Below are 21,062 nucleotides of genomic sequence, written 5' to 3'. Positions count from 1 at the left end.
AGCAACATAATCCTTTAATTGTTTCAAACCACTGTTCAAGAAGCAATTAGCTAAGAATGGAAGGGGACACTTTGTCTCTCATGCGTGTACATCAGCTGCCATTACTGCTAATGAGGGGAGAGAAGCCCAGAGTTTGCTTCCTATGATCAGAGGTTGTTCTGTGCTGTATTTTTGTGCTGTTAACTTGGCCAAATTGCAAGGCATTTGGTAGCATTCTGGTATCGCATGTTAAGCACTGTGTGTGCTCGGGGAGGTTTGTAATATTTGTAGGTTTGTAAAAGTCTAAACTGGAAGTAAGTAATGAAGTATAAATATTTAAACTTGCCAAAATCTTGGGCAGAGTAGCATAGCTCTTATTGCTGCTTCCATCTTGGGATCCTTATTTTGTGCTCACAGCAAGCACTGGAGAATGGAGTCACCGATGACAGAAATTTTTAATAAATAAAAACAATTTGGAACTTAGAACTGTTTCCTGGGTAGAAACACCCAAAATGCCAGTAACCTCAGTAAAACAAGGCACTGTTGCAAACACGAACAGCAATGTGCCCTCTGGTGGACATTGATAGCAAATACTGCAGTTCTCGGTGGGATAATAGAATGCATTAGGAGTGAAGTAGTGGAGTACGTTAAAGCTTTGCTTTGAGAAGGAATAGTTAGCACGAAGGTAGCAATAAATTGTTAAAAACAAACTGTAGTGATGTGTGAAAGGGTGTGTACTTTTCTGTGTATCATAAAAAATTCTTTGAAATAAGGGCTTAGCATCCATTAAAAATATATTGCATACTTTTTTTTTTCTGTTTTGTATGCTTAGGTCATAAACACTAAGGCAGAAGTTTTTTTTTCTTACCCTTTATTTTAGGATCCTAATATAAGAAAGTTTGAACTTGGATTTGGATATCATTGCATTAGATTTCCAAGTCGAGAACCTAATGCCCTTTATCTAGTATGATTCAATGAATAGTGTCTGTTTTAAAACTTTACCCAACATGCTTAGTATTGAAGCTAGCAGCTTTCATTTGCATTACAAATCTCTTAAAAGAATTCTCCATAATTTGGTAATTTGTTTCACTGACTGTACATACATTTAAAAAAAAAAATATGTATTTTCTTTCCATTTGGAATTTGTCATCTTTCAACTTCTAATTATTAGGTCTTGAAATGCTTTTAATATCTTATGAAATATTTATTCTCTTTTAAAGAGTACTTTCTGAAATGTTACTTTCAATTTTCAGGTCACTAATGAAGGAGGAATGAAGAGTGCTTCTTTAAAGGATTTGTGTCCTGAGGACAAGAGACGCATTGCAAACTTAATTAAAGAACTTGCCAGGTAAGAATAAGCATCACCTGAAATTCCATTATGTTTAAGGAGAGTCATTCCTCTAATTAACATCAAGCAACGTAGAACTGCATTATGGAATTGAATATTTGCATAAGATAACTTTTCTTGCTGGAAGAGGTATGAACAATGAAGCAGCCTGATAGCTTTTTTTTCATTGCTTCCTGATTCAAAATCCCCTAAACGTATTGAGAACATGACTCAAAGTTTTGTGACCTGCAGTAGTTCATCTTTATAAACATAGTCACAGGTCTAGGGTTTTGTTTGCTCCTTGTATCATGTGCTTTAAATACATGTATGTTATTTTTTGGAAATGGCAAACTTTGTTGGTATGAAATTTTGTGGTGCTTATTTGTTGGGGGTAGGCTTTTTATGAAATGCCACGTTAACGGTGGATTGATGATCATGTGGCTGGAACATGTTCATCAGTATTTGCCCATGTTTGCATCTGTAGAGCAGTAGAGCTCAGTGTAATTTTAACCTATCTAGCCAAACTTTCTTTTGCTTTGATTCATTTCTTAAGGTTGTCCCTGTTCTTTGAAAGAAGAGGCAGAAATCGCGCAAGAGTCTCAGCTTTAGCAAAAGGTTTTCTTCTAAGTATCCTTCCAGTGCTAGTGGCATTCACGAAGATAAATGATGTGAAAAATAAGTTGAATTTGAGGGAGGAGATTTCCCCCCTGCCTCTGTGTCCCAAACACTTCAGAATCTGTGGAAATCTGCTTCTTACATAGTGGCTGTAAAATTGAGATGGTGCACATGGGACTTTGGCGGGTGTTCCCACAGCAGAGGGGGAAGTCTTATGAGATGATATTGGGTCCTTTGGGCTAAAAGTTAGTGTTCATGCTAAGAATTTATAAAGGCAAAGTTTTTTCTATAACAAAATGCAGGTTCTCGGGTATTAATGAAATGCTTTTTGCCATAGATTTCATACGTCTGTGCAATCATTGGCAAGCATTACTGTCCTTTTTCTTTTCATATAGGAAAATTTGGGCAGAGAAATTAAGTTACTTGCTCAAGGTCATGCAATAAGTCTCTGGTACAGCTAGGAATATTTTCTCTCTGATTATTCTCATCCAGTGGACCATTTTGCCTGCTAATAATTTGTGCCAATATAGGATTTCTTGCTATACAGTATTTTAGTAATTTCTGAAGTTCTTCATGCTTGCAACTGTATTTTATCCTACATCGTGTGTTAGAAAATGTCTAGTTAAGGCTGTCATAAAGAGTAGATTGCTGGGAAGCCTGGTTACAAATTGTCAGATGTTGGAGCTATTCGGACACTGTTGCCACTATTGATATATAGAGGTATATTCTAATATTAAAAAAAGCCTTTTATTACATTGTTCCTCATAATACACTGCTCCCTACTGAATAGTAGTACACTAACTCATTTGAGCATGGGATTCTTCTTAAATCTCAGATGCTGTGATTTTTCCCTGAGGACAGTTTGATATTTCTGCCTGACATTTCTTCGAAGAAAAATAGAAGGTGCAGCAACATTAATTTTGAAAAGTAAAATTAGTGGAACACTATTATTTTATACTTAGTTCTCTTTTATTTTTAAACCTAATCATATTTTTATTGGATGTAATTAAAAGTCCTTTGCAGAGTAATAGGGAAGTTGAACTTTAATTCCGCTCACCTCGTCACTTTTTTAAAACTCCCCATAATTTTCATCCCTAGTTGTGCAATGATGAAGAGGGTTTTTACATACAGTAGAACATTCTTTGCTGTTTCAGAGAAGAAAAAGAACCAGCAGAATGCTGAAAGTTTTTCAGGAAGACTGTCCCGCAGTAAATACTTGGAATAATAAAGATCTCACTTGACCAGAGCTATACTTCACTGTTCCTTATTTTGCTACTATTTATGAATGAAAATGATGGTAGCTGGGACTAATTCCTGCACATTTATTGCAGGATGGTGGACAGAAATAGATTGGTCAATAACTGTCTGCATGAAGGCAGTTGTAAAGTGGTAAAATTCTGTCTATGTGGAAACCAGCAGCAAAATATGATTAACTCCTGGGGCTTGAATTTCAACCAAGTCTTGCTTGAGCAGTTCACGATATTGCTCTTTCCCTTGACTTCTGCAACTGCTGAGGGAGAGCTAATGTACTTTTCCTTTTCCTATTTTTTCTTCTCTTCCTCCAACTCTCATTCCTGATGTACTTTTGAACATTGGGAAGGTGTGTGCCTATGCATGAGCTAATACGCTGCAATGTCAGACTTGGAATTGATGTAAGTAAATTCCAGTGCTGGCTATATTATTATCTTTCCCTTTGAAAAAAATCAGCTATGGGGCTGTAATGCTCTGCTGCTGGGGATTCCAGTGGCTGACATCATGTTAGCTGTTGGGGACTTTATGAAATTGAGTTTTGAGAAAGGGTTGAAAGAAAGAACTCGGTTGTATCCTTTCTAATCCTCCTCTCTAGGCTAAATAATCTTAGTTTTTGCTCTGTGCTGTCACCTGTAAAGCTAACCATTATTTTGCCTTTCTTTGAACATATCCGGTCTATCTTCCCTCTGAAGATGAAAAGAGAGAGGCAAACTGGATCCAAAGTTTAAAAGACTCGAATATTGTAAATTTGAACTTTTTTTTTATTGTGTCAGCAGATTCTTTTCAAATTGTTTTTGTAGGGGAATTTCTGAGTAGAATGAATCATGCCCATGAATGCTGAAGTGCTTTGTGAGTAAATGGGAAATTCTTGATTGTGATCAGCCATTATTTTCAAAAACAGCCAGCATGGCACCTCTGTGTTTTCAGGGAGGTGCTGCTGGGTGGTAGTGAGTGGCAGGCACAGGAGGAGCAAATTTTAGCTCTCCCTACAGTCAGAGTCCTTTTAGGAGGACTTTCTCTGAGCTTTCATTACTGCAGGCTACTCCTGAAGCAGTCATCAGCTTCTGTAATGAAACGAGCAGTGACATGGTGAAGGGGCTGAAAGATTCCTACCCTCGTACTCTGTGCCAGTGTCAGGACATGTTAGCCTTGTCCAAGAGGGAACAGCACAAGGTGCTCTGGGACCTAGCCGGTTGACTGTTGAGCATTAAGGACTTGCTAGAGACCAAACCAAGAGTGGTTAAGAAGTATTCTAGGGGGAAATACTTTAAGTGATATGCAGATTCTGAGAGCTCTTTCTGTCTTGGCATTTGGAAATGGAATTTGGCTGAATGGAAAGGGTCGTAACTTCCATTGCAGAAAGAGTAAGCGAGCGTGTGCTTGCAAGCACTCACCTTGCTCCTAACTGTGTACGTCATAATATACTTCTTCCCTGCCTGCACAGTTCACATATGCCTGTACAGCTCACATACGCAGTTTGCTTTTGAATGAACAGAGACATTGACTACATGATGTAGATTTGTTCATGAAAGTTTAGTTTTTGTTCTTAGTGGTGAGAATTGGTATCTAACTGCTTGTATTCTTTCTTTCTTCAGATAAGATAAACATGGAGAAAAATGTCTCCCTGTAGTCTTTGCAAACAAATCTGTGAAAGCAATTTAGGGAGAAAGGTAATTGTAATGCCCCTATTCACCCAAGGGAGGGAGTGATTGCCCTTTTCAAATGAGATACAAGATGGTTTTTGCTATCAGATTAGTCTCTTTCGGGTGAAGACCACTGGCATGCCCAGAATGACTTGTACCCGACCGGTAGTAAAAGAGCCTTCAGACAGCCCTTTGCCCCTTATTGAGGAATTGCTTCCTGCTTCCCAAAACCTTGGATTCCTAAACGCTTTGTAGGGTGCTGACAATCTGGGATGCTAGTCTTTTCTACTGGCATTGCTTTATGTGGACTTTTTATCCTGATACGAAGATGAAATTGGCCAACTTAAATTGAAGTTTTCCAACAAAAGGTGAAAATGGGAATCAAAACAGAAAGTTAATTTGGTTACAGAACTAGAAACCATTACAAAGGAGGACAGTAAAACTATTGTAGCTTATATCTGCTGTTTAAGTGTTTTTCTTCCAGCACTAAGGATCTTTGAAGGACAACTTGTCTGTAGAAGCCCATGTTACAAATCTGCATGTTTTGGCCTCTTGGGTTGCCTTCTCTCCTGGGTTACACTATCTCATATTTAACAAAATTGTTCCCTGGCTTTAACTTCAATGTCAAGATCTTTTCTTCTTGTTTTTTGTGTGCTACTTTAGGAGCAATATTGTGCTGCAGTTCTCTTAATTGGTCAGGCAGTGAGATTGCAAATGAGATATCCCTAAGCTTGTCTGGAAATTACCTCTTGTTGATAGGTAAAGCATGCCTAGGATTATTGTATCACCAGTCACACTTACCTTTTGTGCTTAAAAAGTCATTTGTAGCTATAAATTCATGCTGTGAGATCTAGTTTTGTATTTTGCAAGTTGCATATCATAAAATTTATCCATTATGCAGCAATTTCAATTACGTTTTGGGATCATTGGAGTTTTTTGTTGTTTTTTTTAACTTATACAAACTGCCCAGGATACTTAAGTAAAATGTATCAGATTTGTGAACAGTGTCCTTAGATAAAAAAATGCTACCATTCTCTATTCCTGCAGTGCTGGTATTAAAAGTCACTTTGCTCAGTTCTGCCAGAGGCGTGTTGTGATCAACTCTGGCATGAAAACTTCTTGTTTCATCTTTTTGGAGTGCATCTTTCACTTGGAATACCTGATTTCATTCCATGATTTCTGTGTGTACCGGGCTCTGCATGATGCTCTTATCTTGATCCTTGCTCCATTTTTCCTCCCTTGTGGTCTTGCCTGTTCCACATGCCATTCTTTGCTCGGAATTTAAAGCTTGTGTTTTTTGAGAATGGTCACCAAGATATTTTTGTCTTTGCTAGTTAGTTGGCAGACTACTATCAGGTGAGCATTCCCTAAAAGATAAATGTTCCCAATGAGTATAGGACCAATCAGTGAAGTTTCCAGTGTCTGTATTTCTGCTTTTTGTTTATTTTGTTTTGTGTCTGAACTTGCTCTGCCACAGTTCTTAATGCATTCAGATTGCTCTCGGTAATAGCTCAATTTTTTTTTCTAACATATTTTTTAAAAATAGCAAACACTATTTCTAATTTGCTTTTTCAGCTCTTCTTTTCTTTTGCAAAAAGTGTAAGTGCCATCAGTCTGGAAGAGCTCTTTTGAGTTTTGTCCCTAGTGTAGTGTTGATGTGAGTATTATCATGGCTGTCTTGCGTGCCATTTTTTCATTAGACAAATAAAACTTGAAGTGCTGTTGAACCTGTGTGGTGCTGCAAAAATTCCACCTGGAGAACACCAATCCTGCTGACTCAGTGGAATGAGTCAGTGTCATCAGAGAACTTGTTGATCAATTTCTTCTTCAGATCAGATGGTCAGAACTGCTAGTATCAGCAGTGGACTTGGGAGCACACCACAATAATTGGAATTGGTGAATTAGGAATTAATTTTAACGCTAAGGCTGGTGTCCTAGGAGGTTTTATTGTCAATATATCTGCATTATGAATTTTTCTTTTGCTACAGAGGCTCCTGTAAAATAAAATTAAAATCTTCAGATGCATCTAGAATTACATAAGTTTTGAAGTGTTGAATTTAAAACAAATCTTGAACAAAGATGGTGTATATCCTGTGGCACAAGATAGGTGAATGTAGATTGCATGCAAGAGAATGCTGTGGACACTGAACAGCAGGGATAGTTCTACTGATCTGTTATCTTCGGTCTCTGCTGTCAGTCCTCTGTTTGTTCCTGGAAACAGCAATAATGGAGCTGGACACCAGCACATTGCCCAACGGAGCCGTTGTGCCCTTTATAGTTGCGATACCTTCATTCTTTCACTGCTTTTTTTTTTTTTGAAAAATGGGTGAAAATCCTATTGAGAAGCATTATGAGCCTTGTAATGTTTCTGTTTGGCATTAGTGAAGTCCTTCCTAGTTCTGCTGAAAATCATCTGTTCTTTACTGCCAGAAGGCAAAGAATAAGTATATAAAAAAAATCTCACTGAGCTATATATAGGACGTGACATAAATCCAGCATAATCTGATGACATTCTTGTATTCGTTTCCTCTAACTTCCTTTTGCCACCTCCTGTGAGTAACTGTCTTCTGTATCTTGCCTGCCCTTTATGGGCTGTCTCCTGCTTTGTGATACATAAACACATACTGCCACATTTCTTCTAAGATCACTTACTGTTCTCAGTCATTTACTGCATAAGATATGTTGCACAATGTATTCATATGTCTGGGAGTATGACAGCTTGCTGTGATCTGTGTTAAATACAAACACAGCACATGAATGTGATGCTGACTGATACAAGCAGCAAGTCACAGAATCTAGAGATGGCAAAACCTGCTAGGTTCAGTCTAATTTCTCTAGAGCTCTGTTCTTTCTTACCTTATTTTCTTATGCTCTTGTTTGATTTTAATGTTCTTAGGTGCTAGCATGGCCTAGTGTTTCAGTTGTCCCCAACCATTTTCTAATGGAGTTTCTAACTCCTGCAGTTAGTAAGCAAACTGCTTTCCTTATATAGTGCCCTGGAGATGATACTTGTCCTCTATTTTCCCCTTCTGATCTTTTTTTTCCCCTGTTCCTGTTTCTTCCCTGTCTTTCATCTGCATGGTCATTGCTGCCTTCATTGTCTAATTGATGGGTTTTATTCTTGGTTCTCTTATTATTATTTTTTTTCACCCTAAGAAACAAGAAGGATTCTGGTACCTTTCACTGATTACGTGAAGGAAGGTCATATATGCTGTATCACCTGATTGCTCTGTATTAAGAGAAAATGAACTGGTTGAGGTTAGATACAAAAGCCTGGGTCTGCAGCCTGTGGCTTGTGTACCGTAGCTGTAATTCAATGGGGAACAAGGATGTATGGTAGATGGTTTTCAAACATTTGTTGCCTGCTTAACTAAGGAACGCATAGGTGTTGGGATGGATCCAGAGTTAGTACAGTTTTTTTTTTTCCCCCTACTGTTCATTTTCTGGTCTGTGCACACCCCTTCTGACAGCCTTTGAGTGGAGGGATGAGGGCCTAGGAATGAGTTGATGAACAGTCCCAGGGACAGGATGGTAAATGGGCATCTAAATAGTGGAATGTTTTTAGGCTAAATTAATCTCTCTTTTTTTTTTTTGTGTAATTTTGAAACTTTGCAATTAATAGTTTCTTCCAAGCTTTCAAACGTGATTATATGCTATATGTTATTTTTCTGCCTCCAGGTTTGTACGGAAAAGGTGTGAGTTTCAGTATGATTAATTATTTCCAACTTCATGCAGTCTGCTTGAGCTGTTGTAGGAAGGGCAGTGGCTGATCTAGAGTAGGGGAATACTGCCTGTCTATAGTTCACCCTAGGGGGGTGACCCAATTGTGGTATTTAAGGCTTTTTCACTGGAATCTCAAAGCAAATCTCTGCCCTCTTAAGGGAAACATCATGACATCAAATGGCTCAGTCCCTGAATGAAGTTCTCTGTTAAGAATGTCAATGAGTTTGATGGGATGAGTGGAAGGCTTATTCCAATGCCTATATGTATTTTTTTTTTTTATATTTTTCCCCCCTCTCCTCTTCCTGTAGGATTGTTCGACTTAGAAAACTTCAGTTTTAACTTCTTTAAAAGTTGTACTGTTTTGGTTTCCTGTCACCTGTGTTGTAGCAGCTATTTCATCATCATAAAAGACTGAACTTTAAGAGCCGTCAGCAACAGAAACTGCCTAAGTGTAGAGCAATAATATTTATTAGTCTAAGCTCATTACTTAATATTTTTGTAGAGCTTTTATAGAACCATGATTTCTAAGCCATGTTTTTTAGCATAGTTACGGGATCATCTGTGCATAATGGTCTTCTTGCCTACGTGATACCAGAATAATTGTTTTTACAGCCTGCTCTTGAGGTAAAGAATAAATGATCATTGTAAACCTTTCTCACATTTCCATCTTTTAATCTTGATCCAATTATTTACACTGAGCTGCAAGATACAGGGTGCCATGGCCTGGACAGAAAGGAAAATTTATGCCAGCGGTTTGGTATTTTAAAATCCCCAGAAGAGGACAAACTGTTTTGTTTGGAGAAAACTAACAAGAAAAATGATTCCTTTCCTGGACTTCTATTTGACCAGTAAATGTGAAAGAAGGATTAGTTTATAGATTAAGAAGCAGAAAAGTTTTTCAGTTTCCTTCCTGTCTCAGCAGCTAAGCTTTGCAATTTGAGTTTTCTGTCTACATGCCCTAGGCTTGTAAGGATCCCAGCGTGTCTTCATTATGGCTGCAGGGAGTTAGAGTGCACAAATCTAATTGTGGTTCAGGTCCTTACTTTGTTGTTCTATGCTGCCCGTTAATGTGCATGTACTCTACTGAGACCGGTGTCTTTGAAGAAATGATGTATTGCATAAAGTCATATGCATCTTCCAATGTAATAAAATAAACACTATGAGGAACTAACCTGTTTAAGGGTGGAGAGGGTGATATCCATTTACCTGGAAAGCGGAGGAGTTGGAAGTCAGGCACTGTGGTTATGGGCATATATTTTATTTCTCTCAAATTCTTTTCAGGGTAAGTGAAGAAAAGGAGGTGACAGAAGAACGGCTGAAAGCTGAACAGGAGTCATTTGAGAAGAAGATCAGACAGCTAGAGGAGCAGAATGAACTTATCATCAAGGAAAGGGAAGATATCCTTTAAAAATATGTGCAGGGGCTCACTGTCTGAAATAAAAAGTGAACTACAGAGAAATAATTGTTCTAATTTATGGCAGAGAATAAATCTGCATGTGCTGCCATTCAAAAGCAATCAGAGAGATGACTTGTCAGCATGTGATGCTGGTTCATTTGAGCTTAAAACTGCCATCCAGCTGTTCCTATGATGTTGTTTTGCTATGAAATAGATATTTGTCAACTAAAAATGACAATAAGGAATTTATGCATTAAAATATGGTTATAGATTTATTTATTTTTTTTTACTTAATCCTGTTAGGTTGTTGTAATTGAGATCTAAAACTTGCATGGTATTCCGGTGCCCTCCGTATCCATTGAAAGACAACTTACACTGAAGGCATGTAAACTGTATGTGCGTACTAAGAGGTTTAGCCAGTTCGGACTTCTTTTTGGTGTAGTTTTTGTTTGGTTGTTTTTTATGTAGAGTTAGCTGATTCTCTTTTCTTGCAGGCTGTGTCTTCCATTTCTGTGAAGCTGCATATGCTTAGTTCCAGTCCTCGAATATCACATGAAAAATCAATGTTTCAGGAATTACAATATTCCTTCAATGTGGTGTGATAGGCCTTCACAAAATTCTCGTGTTTATCTCTCTTCCAAATCTTTGATGTTGATGCTTTCTTGTTAAGTTCCTCAGAAGGTCAACTACAGTGGGATATGGAAGAGACGGTGCTTGCAACTACAGTAAAAGGAAATAGTACGTGATTCATCGGGAGCTGTATTTCAAGTAGGGAGGATACTAATGTTATTTTAAAAAGCGTTGATGAAACCTAGTGTGCAATACTATTTTCAGTACCAAGTCATCCCTTGTTTAAGTGAAAAATGAAGCTAGTGAAAGAAGTTGTGGAGATGGGCTACTTAAGCTGATAAGGGTCCTGGAGAAGCTGTTTTCTAAGAATTGACTAAAGTGTGTGTGTGTGTGTGTGTGTGTGACTATGCTTGTGGATTGTAACTGGTCATATAGAAGCAGGTCAAAATGGTGGTAAGGTGAACAGAGGGAGAGGCAATGGTGAGAAAAAAAATCTGTGTTCAAGCTATAGCCCAGTGTTGGAACAGAAATAAATGAAGATAAACAATCCACAAACTTAAACATCAAGTTAGAGGAGAGTTCTGCAAAATTCAAGTGATCATATTTCACAGGTTAGCACTGGAAGGCTTAACAAAAAAAAGGTTTTTTATGATGGAGCTTATGAAAGGATTTGGCTTATGAAAGTAATTCAGTGAAATGTTGTCTCTGTCAGCAGGGGATTGTCCTTGATGGCCCAGAAGAACCCTTGTAGCACAGTGGCACATGTATTGATAGAAAGAATTTGGTCTGTTTGTACTAAATAATATACCCATCAATAAGCTTAGCCCAGCATGGAACAGTTCCTGGAAAATATTAAATCTGATGTGCCATTGGATGTAACTACAGGTCTTTTACGTTGATTTCACTGAAGTTAGTATTTTATTTTATATTATGTCTTGTGTATTCAATCATCTCATGAATGTGGGTGGGATGTATGTTCTTGATGAATATTTTTTAACTTCTGTACAGAAATCTTTCACTAATTCATCTGAGGTTTATTTGGTTACTGGGAAGTAGGCATGCTTGCTTGGGGTTTTTTGTTGTTTTCTTTTTTCTTTTCCTTTACTAGAAATAGATTACACAAGCATGAATACTTTTTCAGAAGTCTGGTAGACATGGCAGAAGGTTAATGCATGCAATTTTACACTTCATAAAACTTTGTGAAACCTAGAAATATAAAACAAGGTTATAATTTAAAACAGTATAATTTTAACTACTGCAGGACTTGCCTATCATACATGACTGGTTCAAGATCCCCAATATACCTCTGATCAGTTAATTTTTTTCATCTTAAAGCTTGTTGCAAGGCAAGAAATGGTAGAAATGACTTGCCAAAATTGAATAGAGATTCTGGCTATTTTCAAGTACAGCAACTGGAAATTCTTCAAGTTCTCTGATATGCCCAGACTTCAGTTACAAATAAGATATCAGAGATATAATACCATAAGAAAAAAAACTTCAAGTCTGGTAAAGTGAATTTTATTTACCTTTTTTCTTTCTTTCTTCCCCCAAAGCTAATTTATTCTCTATAAAATTACTTTATCTAGCCCAGTATTTTAAATTACAATAATAAATCGGTACTTCTGATATAACTGCAGCTATAGGGTGAAGTGTAATTTCAACTTGGTAAAGGTTTAATTTGAATAGCACGGTGAGTGTGGGTTTTATTCAGGTACATGTGTTTTGTTATTTGGTTTTGGTTATTTTTCTTATTAGGACTCTTGCAGCAAATATATGTTTTGTGTGCTTGAAATCCCTACTTTAAAGGCAGGTTTTCCTTTTTGTTGTGGTTGATTTTATTTTATTTTCGAGAAGCTATGTGGACCCATCCGTTTGAATTCATTGCTGATGAACCATGACAAAAGCTTTTGGGGGCCAGGGGAGCAGGTGGCATGCAGTGATCTCACTGCAAAGCCTTGAGTAACTTATCGGTATTGAAAAAAACAGTGTCTGTCCGCAGCCTAAGCTTACATTTGCTTTGGAATTGGTCAGTGCTGTCTGGGTAGGGAACAACAAATAAAATTTCATGCCAACTTAAAAGTAAATTCTATCCTTCCATTGCAGCTGAAACTTTGGAATTTGAGTAGTTTTTACTAGGGCGTGCAGTTAATGGAGGACAACTCTGATGAGCATGCTGTGAATCATAAGTAGGACAGCCGTTGTCAGGGTTGCCAAATACTTATTATCACAGAATTAAGGAAAATTAGGGATTTCAAGTAGTCATCTGGTCTACTCCTTTTCCCTAAAGTAGTATCATTAGACTTGTCGCATTATCTTATAATTTTGTTAAAAGTAGATATTTTGGCTTAGCTTTTCACAGGGTGTGCCCACTGGCAACTGACTTTTTTTCAAAAGGAAGAAGAAACACTTGATCAAGTGTTTCAACCAGTTCCAGAACCAAAAAAGGATCAAACCTGTATTTTGCTGTAATAAACTCTTGTAGCTTTTTTTCTAAAAAGTTCTAGTGCTGCCCTTCTTTGCAGATGTGAGGCTTAGTGGTGTGAGGTGTGCGTGCTGTGTTGACATCTTTTGCCATTCTTACGAAAATCCACACAGTTGGGCCAAGCAGGAAAATCCGGTAACAGGAGCTCCCCTTCTTTTGATACCCTCCACGGTGAGAGCATCTTATAGCTATGAGGATGAGAAAGTGATGGAAAAAATTAATCTTCTGAAAGGCAGTATCAAACAGGAGGTAGAGGAGAATACGTAAGTGGAGGCTGTACTGGGGAAGTGAGAACTAGAACCTGGCTGGAAGGAAGGGCTTGGAAAAGGAGGTTGGGCTGGGCACGGCTAATGTAAAAGTAGTAAAGCCTGTAACTGATGAGTTCAAAAGTGTTTGGGATCAGTCAGAGGATTGTAAGACAGCTGCCGAAAGGAGGGATGTATCTATTTAGTGCATTCTAGCGCCCTCCAAACTTTGAAAGAGAATTTGGGACTAAGCTCACATGAGAAGGCTCGCTATGTGTAACCTGCTTTCGTGTCTTCCTCAGCATTCGCTCTTAGTATTTGTCTCCCCTTTGCTTCTGTGTTTCCCAGATCATAATGGATACATATCGGGTGACTGAACTGTGCTTCTAGCGGCAATCTAAACTCTGGTGTTGCCCTTGGAGTATTTGACTTGCAAGCTCAGTGTTCTTATTTTTGTTGTTTCGTTTGCATTTTCAGAAGAAGGAATGAGCAACATGCACCATGGTATGCTCTTGAGGCTACTTGTGCTGTCCCTTCTTCCACTTCCGCTGGGAGCTGTTAAGAGTAAAGCTTCTGGCTTTCCTTTTGTTTCTGGGATATTTGCAAGCACCTATTATTAATTTAGGTCCCAAATATGATTTAATTTAAGAAACAGGAAAATATCTTCTGTAAGATGCCCCAGTACTGTCATCATAGATGTCTTAGGAAAGAAATTATAATAATGAGATTATTAAGAAACAAATACTACTGTTATTTCAGAACCCAAAGAAATTATGTTATGGTCTTTAGCTTTTCTTGTTATCACCATTAAGGATTGTTTTCATCTAAATTTGATGGTGTTGCATAAATGAAGAAACAAAACCAGCTTTAACATTTCTGTGAAGGTTTATTAATTGGGGAAGAGGGAACTTCTTAAAAATTTAAAAAAAAAAAAATTGGGCATTGAATTCTAAGGTATGCTGAAAGTACCATTTTGGAGACAAAGAATAGGGAGGTAAAGGGAAGAAGAGATTCTGTTTATTACAAATGTTTTTTGTTTTTTTTTTTTTTTGTAAATGTAAACTCACCAGCCCTACTAAATGTACCTGGATTGCTTAAGCTTTTTGTTGGAATTATTTTCTGGCTGAAAATGATCTGTTGATTTGAAGATCCAGCCAAGTTCATACAACAAATCCCATATGATTTACTTTTCTAGTCTTAAAAATGATCAGAGGCTCTGTTTACATATGTCCTTAATATTGTGACTTAGGACTGCTTACTTAGTTGATTTTGCATGCATTTAACATGAATATTAATTTGACTAAAACAGTTCATTTGCTGATACTGTTAGTGAGACCTAGAATATTAATTTGCTGGAAGAATAATGGGCCTCTTATAAAAATTATCTAGAGTCTTTAATAAAATGCTCTTAGTTTTGCCTTAGTACTGTTTGTTACATTATTTTTGCATATACTCATAAATTAGTCCTGTTTACATATTTTCTCCTTTTCCTATCTCTCTGTGTTAATGCAGAATTAGTATTATTTTTCAGAAGAAAAATACTGGCTGAAGGCCAAAGAACAAGACAATAGAAAAGCAGGTATCAGAGAACAGAATTTACTGGTTTGTTGTGTCATACTTATTTTTCTTGATAGTGTTGAATTTGCTTTTCTGAAAATGGGGAGAGAAATAGGCACTTCTTCTGTTTCCTTTCCTTTTCAGTCTGACCCACCAAGTTGCCATCACAGGTGAAGAAACAAAACACAAGGCTTTGCACAGAAAGCCTTTGGCAACATACTTTGAGTGTGTGGTCCTGGTGTCATGCTTAACAGATGTATGTGTGTGCGCCTCCCCAGGGCTGTTTGCCAGAGGACAGTTAATCTGAATTCACAGCGACAACACAGTGTCACGGAGAAATGGGGTATGGAAATTAACAGTATAGTTATGCGTGTTTGTATATCTATGTATATGAAAGTTGGATCCCTGTCTTGTGACTGCCCCTCTCCCACCAAAATAATAAAAGGAAAGAAGAAAATTTCTGTAGAGAGAAAAAATTGCTGTTTGCAGGACACTCATGCCTAGTGCTTTTGAAAGTCAGGTTATTTATTTAAAAGTCAGAAACAATTTTAGTGTTTAACTGTAGCAAAGTCTAAGGGTGATTTTTTGCTTTTACTATAGTTTCTGTAGGATAATTCCTGGTAGTATAGTTTCTGAGAAGTTACAAACTGAGGGTTTGGAATGACCATCATAATTTTTCTTCTATTTCTCAACTTGGCTCCCTCAGCTTATTGTTTTGCATTTTCCCCTTCCTATTTTTCATATCTGAATGCATACTATGTATCTTTTTGTGCACCATCATTTGTTTGAAGGCATGTGAGGAGAATGAAATAATAGTATTCTGCTCCTTTCTTCCATTTTATGCAAGGTGTTTCCCTTACTGTTATTATAGGTCTCCAACTAGTAAATGTTTCTAAGCAACCATTATGGTCTATTGAATAAAAGCTGAACTTATTAAAAAGTCCCTGAATATTTATATGCTATTCTGTAACAGCAGTATTGGTTAAATAATGTATGTATTTAAGAACTTCTTAAATGTAGAAGAATCAGTCAAGGACTATTGGGTAAATAAGATATTTTGAATTTTTCATGAACTTTTAAACTAAAACAAGGTGAAACATATTGTAATGTTGAGTGTTCAAATGGATCAATGACTGGAGATTCATTTAAAGCTCAGCTTTCTATGTTTAATCCTAGCTAGTGCCTTAGAGCACAAGCGAGCCGCACTGCCCATGTTAAAAAATTATCCAGAATCAACAGGCAGCATCTAAACACTCAGCAACAGCCTCTGGAGGACATGAGCTAGGTAGGCTTTTTGCCCTAAAATTTCACACTCAGTGGTGTAGGATTTTTTGTGAGATGGCACTGTCAATACAGAAGTGTAGCTGTGGAATAGTCCTTAGTGACATAGTTTAGTGATGGTTTTTTATCAGTTAGGTTGATGGTTGGACTAGATGATCTCAAAGGTCCCTTCCAACCTAGACAATTCTATGATTCTCGTAAGAGAAGCAGAGATGCTTTGTAATTTATGTTGTTCTGCGTGTCCCTGACTGAAGAGAAGACTTTCCCTCCCAGCAGCTCTGGCATAGAATTTTGGAGGCCCACTGAGGTGAGTGTTAGGGCTAGTAGCATTCTTGCATCTTTTCTGTTTCGTGACATTTTTTATGCTGCGGAGATCTGTTCCTGGTACTAGAGATTCGATGTTTCTGAGCTGCAGTCTGACTGGCTACAGAGCTAGACTTCTGCTCTGCCAGGTTGTTGATAGCTGCTGGTAGGTATACTCTTCGCAGACAGCCTGTCTTCTAGCTCTGGAGGATGAGTGGTATCTTAAGCACAGACATGATGTTATCTATACTGACTAAGTGGTGTGGGTCTCAGAACTGGATACGGTGATGAGCTGCCCCTGTCTGAACTTAAAGGGAGAGACCTGTCATTAGACATGTAGCTTCAGCCATGGCAGTCTCGTGTATCAACATCGGTTAGCACAGTGAAAAAACCCTGAAGTAGGTCAGGTAAAAGGTATTTCTCTGTAGAAGTCAGGCTGGTCAGTAGGGCTGTGTCTCAGGTGGAAGGCAGATCTTTCTTTTTTCAGGCATTTAAACTGCCCAGGCTACCTATCTGACTGAATTTAGCCCCTGCTTTTGTGGCTGTTGCTGCAACATTTGGCTTCAGGCATGTGAGCTTTCAAAGTGATGTTTTTTTGAGTTAAATTTTCCTTTATGACATTTGGCTTATTCGGAAACAAAGACTGAGATCTCTTAAAAGGAGGCACAAATGGGAAAATGAGATCATTAATTGTTGAAGCTGGTACTGTAACAAATTGACTAGAAATGTGGATTCAGAGAAATTGATGTACTTTATCCTTCCAAACTAAATGAATTCTCCATCTGCTTCAGCTTCTCAACGATAATGAGGACGTTGGGCTGACTCTGCTATTGGTTTCTCTGTCTTCCTGAACTATTTTGGAAAGTTTAAACATTTCTTGCATGATTAAATACACTTTCAATAAATCAATCTCATAATAATTGTTGTTCAGGAGAGTTCATTATTCAGTTTAGTCTTTTAAATTACTGTTCTTCTTTAAAGGATTCTTCTGACGTAATGGCTTCTGCTAAATCCATTTGCCATGCTCTGGCTTGTAATTACTTTAGATTTGAAGAATAAAATGAATGGCTTTATTATTAATCAGTAGCAAATTTGTCTTACTGTTTTTAACCTTAGAGTGGCCTTCGCTCATAAAATAGTTTTAATGGTCTAGATAGCAAAACACTTCGTACCTTTCTTTCAGCAGAGATTTAGTGAAAGCAATCAGACAGTTTTGTATTTTTTTCTTCCGCTGCTCCCCCGTCAAACATTTGTCACAGTGACTGTCATCACGTGTGTGTTTGCTGTTGTATGCTGTCAGCTGCTGGCCCTCTGAAAGCCTAGTTCTGCTACCTGCTTTTAGATTGTAATTTTTTCAGGAGGCAGTAGCCTTTATTTTTGCCTTATGCTGTGGAGAGTACATTGCAATTAAATATAGCATTAATTTAACATTGGCTGTTGTAGTGGACATTGGGCTGTGTGAACTCTGTCACTGTTCATGCATGATGAAAACTTAAACTATTTCTTTCCTCCTTTCTATTGTTACGGGGTTTCGTAGTTCTTACTGACGATGCTTTTGTAGCCAGATGAATTGTGAGCCTATGCTGTGACTTCTAGTAGCGAAGTGCCATCTTGAACTGAAGTTTTGCAGCAGCTGAGACTGGGCAGATAACTGCCCTTCGTGAATCTTCTCCATTTGGCATAAGTTCTTTGTCCGTAGTCTCTTGTAAGGTTGTTCAAACCTATCCTTAATTTGAAACTACCACTCAATGCAAATTAGTATAAAAGCATTTTCAGCCTTGCTAAACTTCTTAGAATATAGTGGATGTTACCTGAATATCTAATTTTCAGAGACCACTTAGAAAAAGAAAGCGGGTTAGTTGTAGAGTTACAGACATTGAATAAATCTCAGCTTTTAATTTCTATAGCGATTCATTGCTATAACAGCACTGTCTTGGTTTTGTTTCCTCTATCAATTGTGATGTTTAACCACGGCTAAGAGTTTTTCAAGTAATGCGGAGGAATTGGAGAAAACATCCAAAGAGGAATGAACAGCGTCCTTGAAGTCTTAATTCCATGACTGTCTAGGAGGTCATTAAAAGTGTAAGTGTAAAACTGGATGGAATTTATCCAGATACAAGAACTTCATAGAAGACTTCCATCTGTACCTTTTATCTTTAATTCTATTCGTATTACACCACCTTGCTCTTGTTTTAGGAATTGTAGTTTTTCATTGCGCATCTCCATTTTTCAGTTTGCATTCTAGTGTATATATGTTTATTTAAATGTGTTTTTAATTGTGAAAATGGTAAGCTTTTACTGATGGCACTATGGTCACTTTCATTGCGTATATGTCAAAGAGTTTTACATAAAGGTTAGCCCCTTCTTGGGACAAAAAATACCCCAGGGTTATAGCACAGGGAGTACAGTTGAAGTAATAAAGATTATGTTGCTGATAAGTTCCCCTCAAGGCCCCATGATGGTAATACCCCTATATTTTGTCTTTAAAGAAAACTGCTGAGAGCCAATAATTTTTTTTGTATGTGTCCCATTTTCATTAATGCATGGTAATTGATGGAGTTGCAGTGACTTGTAACAGTAATGAGTTCTAAACATAAGAATGCACTCCTTTCTAATAAGTGAGCACTGCTGGGGTTTAAAAGCGTACTAAATCAGTTGCTTTAGTATGAATTTATTAGTTTTTTTCAGCATTAGCTTTAATAGTAGTTATTTACATAAGCGTACATCCCATTAACCGCCATCAGGGCTGGAAAACATGCTGAACTGTTCATATTTTCATATAATTATTGAACATAATGGTTTCATTTGCATTTCTAAACAGTGATGTTTCTGTCAGGCTTGGAAATAGTGTCTTTACGCAGTCCCTATTTCACATCCACTTATTTGACATCGTTAAATTTTATGCTAATGTGCTTCCCTAGAATATCATCAGTAGGACAGATGCTTGCGCTTTAATATACAAATCAGAGATGCTTTTCCCTCCCCCCCCTCCCCTGAACTGCAAAAGAAATAAAAAAGCATATCTGCACTTTTTAGATATAGTTTGTTGCATTCTAAAGAATTTGTAAGAAATGAAACTTAGCTTTCACCCCTAGTAGTCACTTCCAAATGCTGTAACAGATACCTTCTTTATGAAGGGTGGGAGACTATCCTCCGCACGAAGGAGGAAGAGTCTTCTAAAATTCAAGTTAATGATGTGTTAAAATAAAGATTGTAACCTTGAGATTGCCTCATGTGTAAGGCACGGAGCCTTATATAGCAGGTTGCCTCTCCAGGCAGTGGTCCATGGACTGGCTTTCCTGGCAGCAGATATTGCTGTAGAGAAGGTTCAGGAAGGGAGCAGTTTCAGCTGCTAGACTTGGTGCTTGTCAGCAGTAGAGCATTTGGAATTGTACACTGTCATGTTTTTAGTTTTACATTTAAAATAGATTGCTAAATTACAAACAAAAAAAATAGGCAGAAGTATATGAGCCCTCACTAACTAAGTGGGGATGGTGGTGGTTCTATGATCACTGTTGCTTTGATTCTTTATATCTATGTAAGACCTTTGATACTTGTACGGAAGTTAACCGTGGAAGCAGAGCATCAAAAACCGAAGAGATGGTGCCAGTAATTACAGTTCTGAATGTGGAAATGACGGAATAAAAATAAATAAATAAAATCAGCAGCACCACCAAAACCTCACTGCTTTTCTTCCATTTAAAAATGAAATTATTGTGTTGCATCTTGTTCTATATGAACTTTATCTTAGGGTGACTTACCTACAGTTGTGAGTAGAGTGCCAGAGGTAGAGCAGATGAGTGCACCCTGCAGTATACAGCTGCAGTCACAGGAAAATGTAAATGTCATGATGTATAGTACTTTGCTCACAAGCCAGACATGACCCATGTGAATGACCGTAGAAACCCAGATAATCCCCAGCTCAGTTCTGTGCTTTTACTGCCTTACATATGTGACGTTGGGCAACTCTGTTGTCTTCTCTCCTGCTTAGCTGTTTCAAAATTTGGGGTACTGCTTGCTGGCCTTTGTGTGACATGAAAGGTTAAATGTATGCACCTTGCTTAGTTATGGCATTTCACAGACACCCTCAGCCTTGAGCAAAACAAACATTGTATATCTGAAAATCTTAAATAAAACCAAGAAAGTTAGCGTCAAGCAAAAGAATGAGGAGTATCTCACACAGATTTATCATTTTTATTGTGTTTTATATGTAAAAATAAATGTTAAAAAACGGCTCTCTTCTTGGGCATGTCGTAGAAGAAGATTTGAAGGAGGCACCCAAATGGAAAAGGGTACTTGGACTGAAATGAAAGGGCATATTTTATGCATAAAGGACCACGTGAGCAAACTGGAGATATACTCTGATGGGTTCTGGGCTTATGGTGTCTTTAATTATAGATGATTAACAATTTGCTAGTTGCTTTGCAGACAAGTATAGAGACAAAAATCCCTGCTGAGAAATGCTTGCAGTCTAAGACCTCATTCTGGTGGTGTGTGTAGCACTATATTCTAAGTCACAAGAAGCAACAATATTAAAACAACAACAAAAAATTTGCTTTCATTATCTCAGAGAGAGCCATTGGCTTTTTGAAGTATTTCTATTACAGTTTTGAGCTTGTGATAGTGCATGTAACCAGTTCATACAAAACACTGGAGCAAGGTGCTTTTTGGTAAACCTTTTACTTGGGAT

The 21,062-nt window shown here is 37.6% G+C and overlaps 1 protein-coding gene across 1 annotated transcript in view; it reads left to right on the top strand.

The window, feature by feature from the left end:
• Positions 1 to 21,062, top strand: part of KIAA1328 (KIAA1328 ortholog) — a 178,307-nt gene that overhangs the window by 8,508 nt on the left and 148,737 nt on the right. The window contains exons 4-5 of the mRNA XM_074166575.1: positions 1,233 to 1,327; positions 9,820 to 9,935. Of these exons, the coding sequence (XP_074022676.1) occupies positions 1,233 to 1,327; positions 9,820 to 9,935 (211 nt within the window). The remainder of the gene's footprint in view (positions 1 to 1,232; positions 1,328 to 9,819; positions 9,936 to 21,062) is intronic.

The sequence above is a fragment of the Numenius arquata genome, chromosome Z, assembly GCF_964106895.1.
Source record: "Numenius arquata chromosome Z, bNumArq3.hap1.1, whole genome shotgun sequence".
NCBI classification, from domain to species: Eukaryota; Metazoa; Chordata; class Aves; order Charadriiformes; family Scolopacidae; genus Numenius; species Numenius arquata.
The sequence above is the reverse complement of the archived record's forward strand: the minus strand, read 5'-3'. Positions and strand labels throughout refer to the sequence as shown.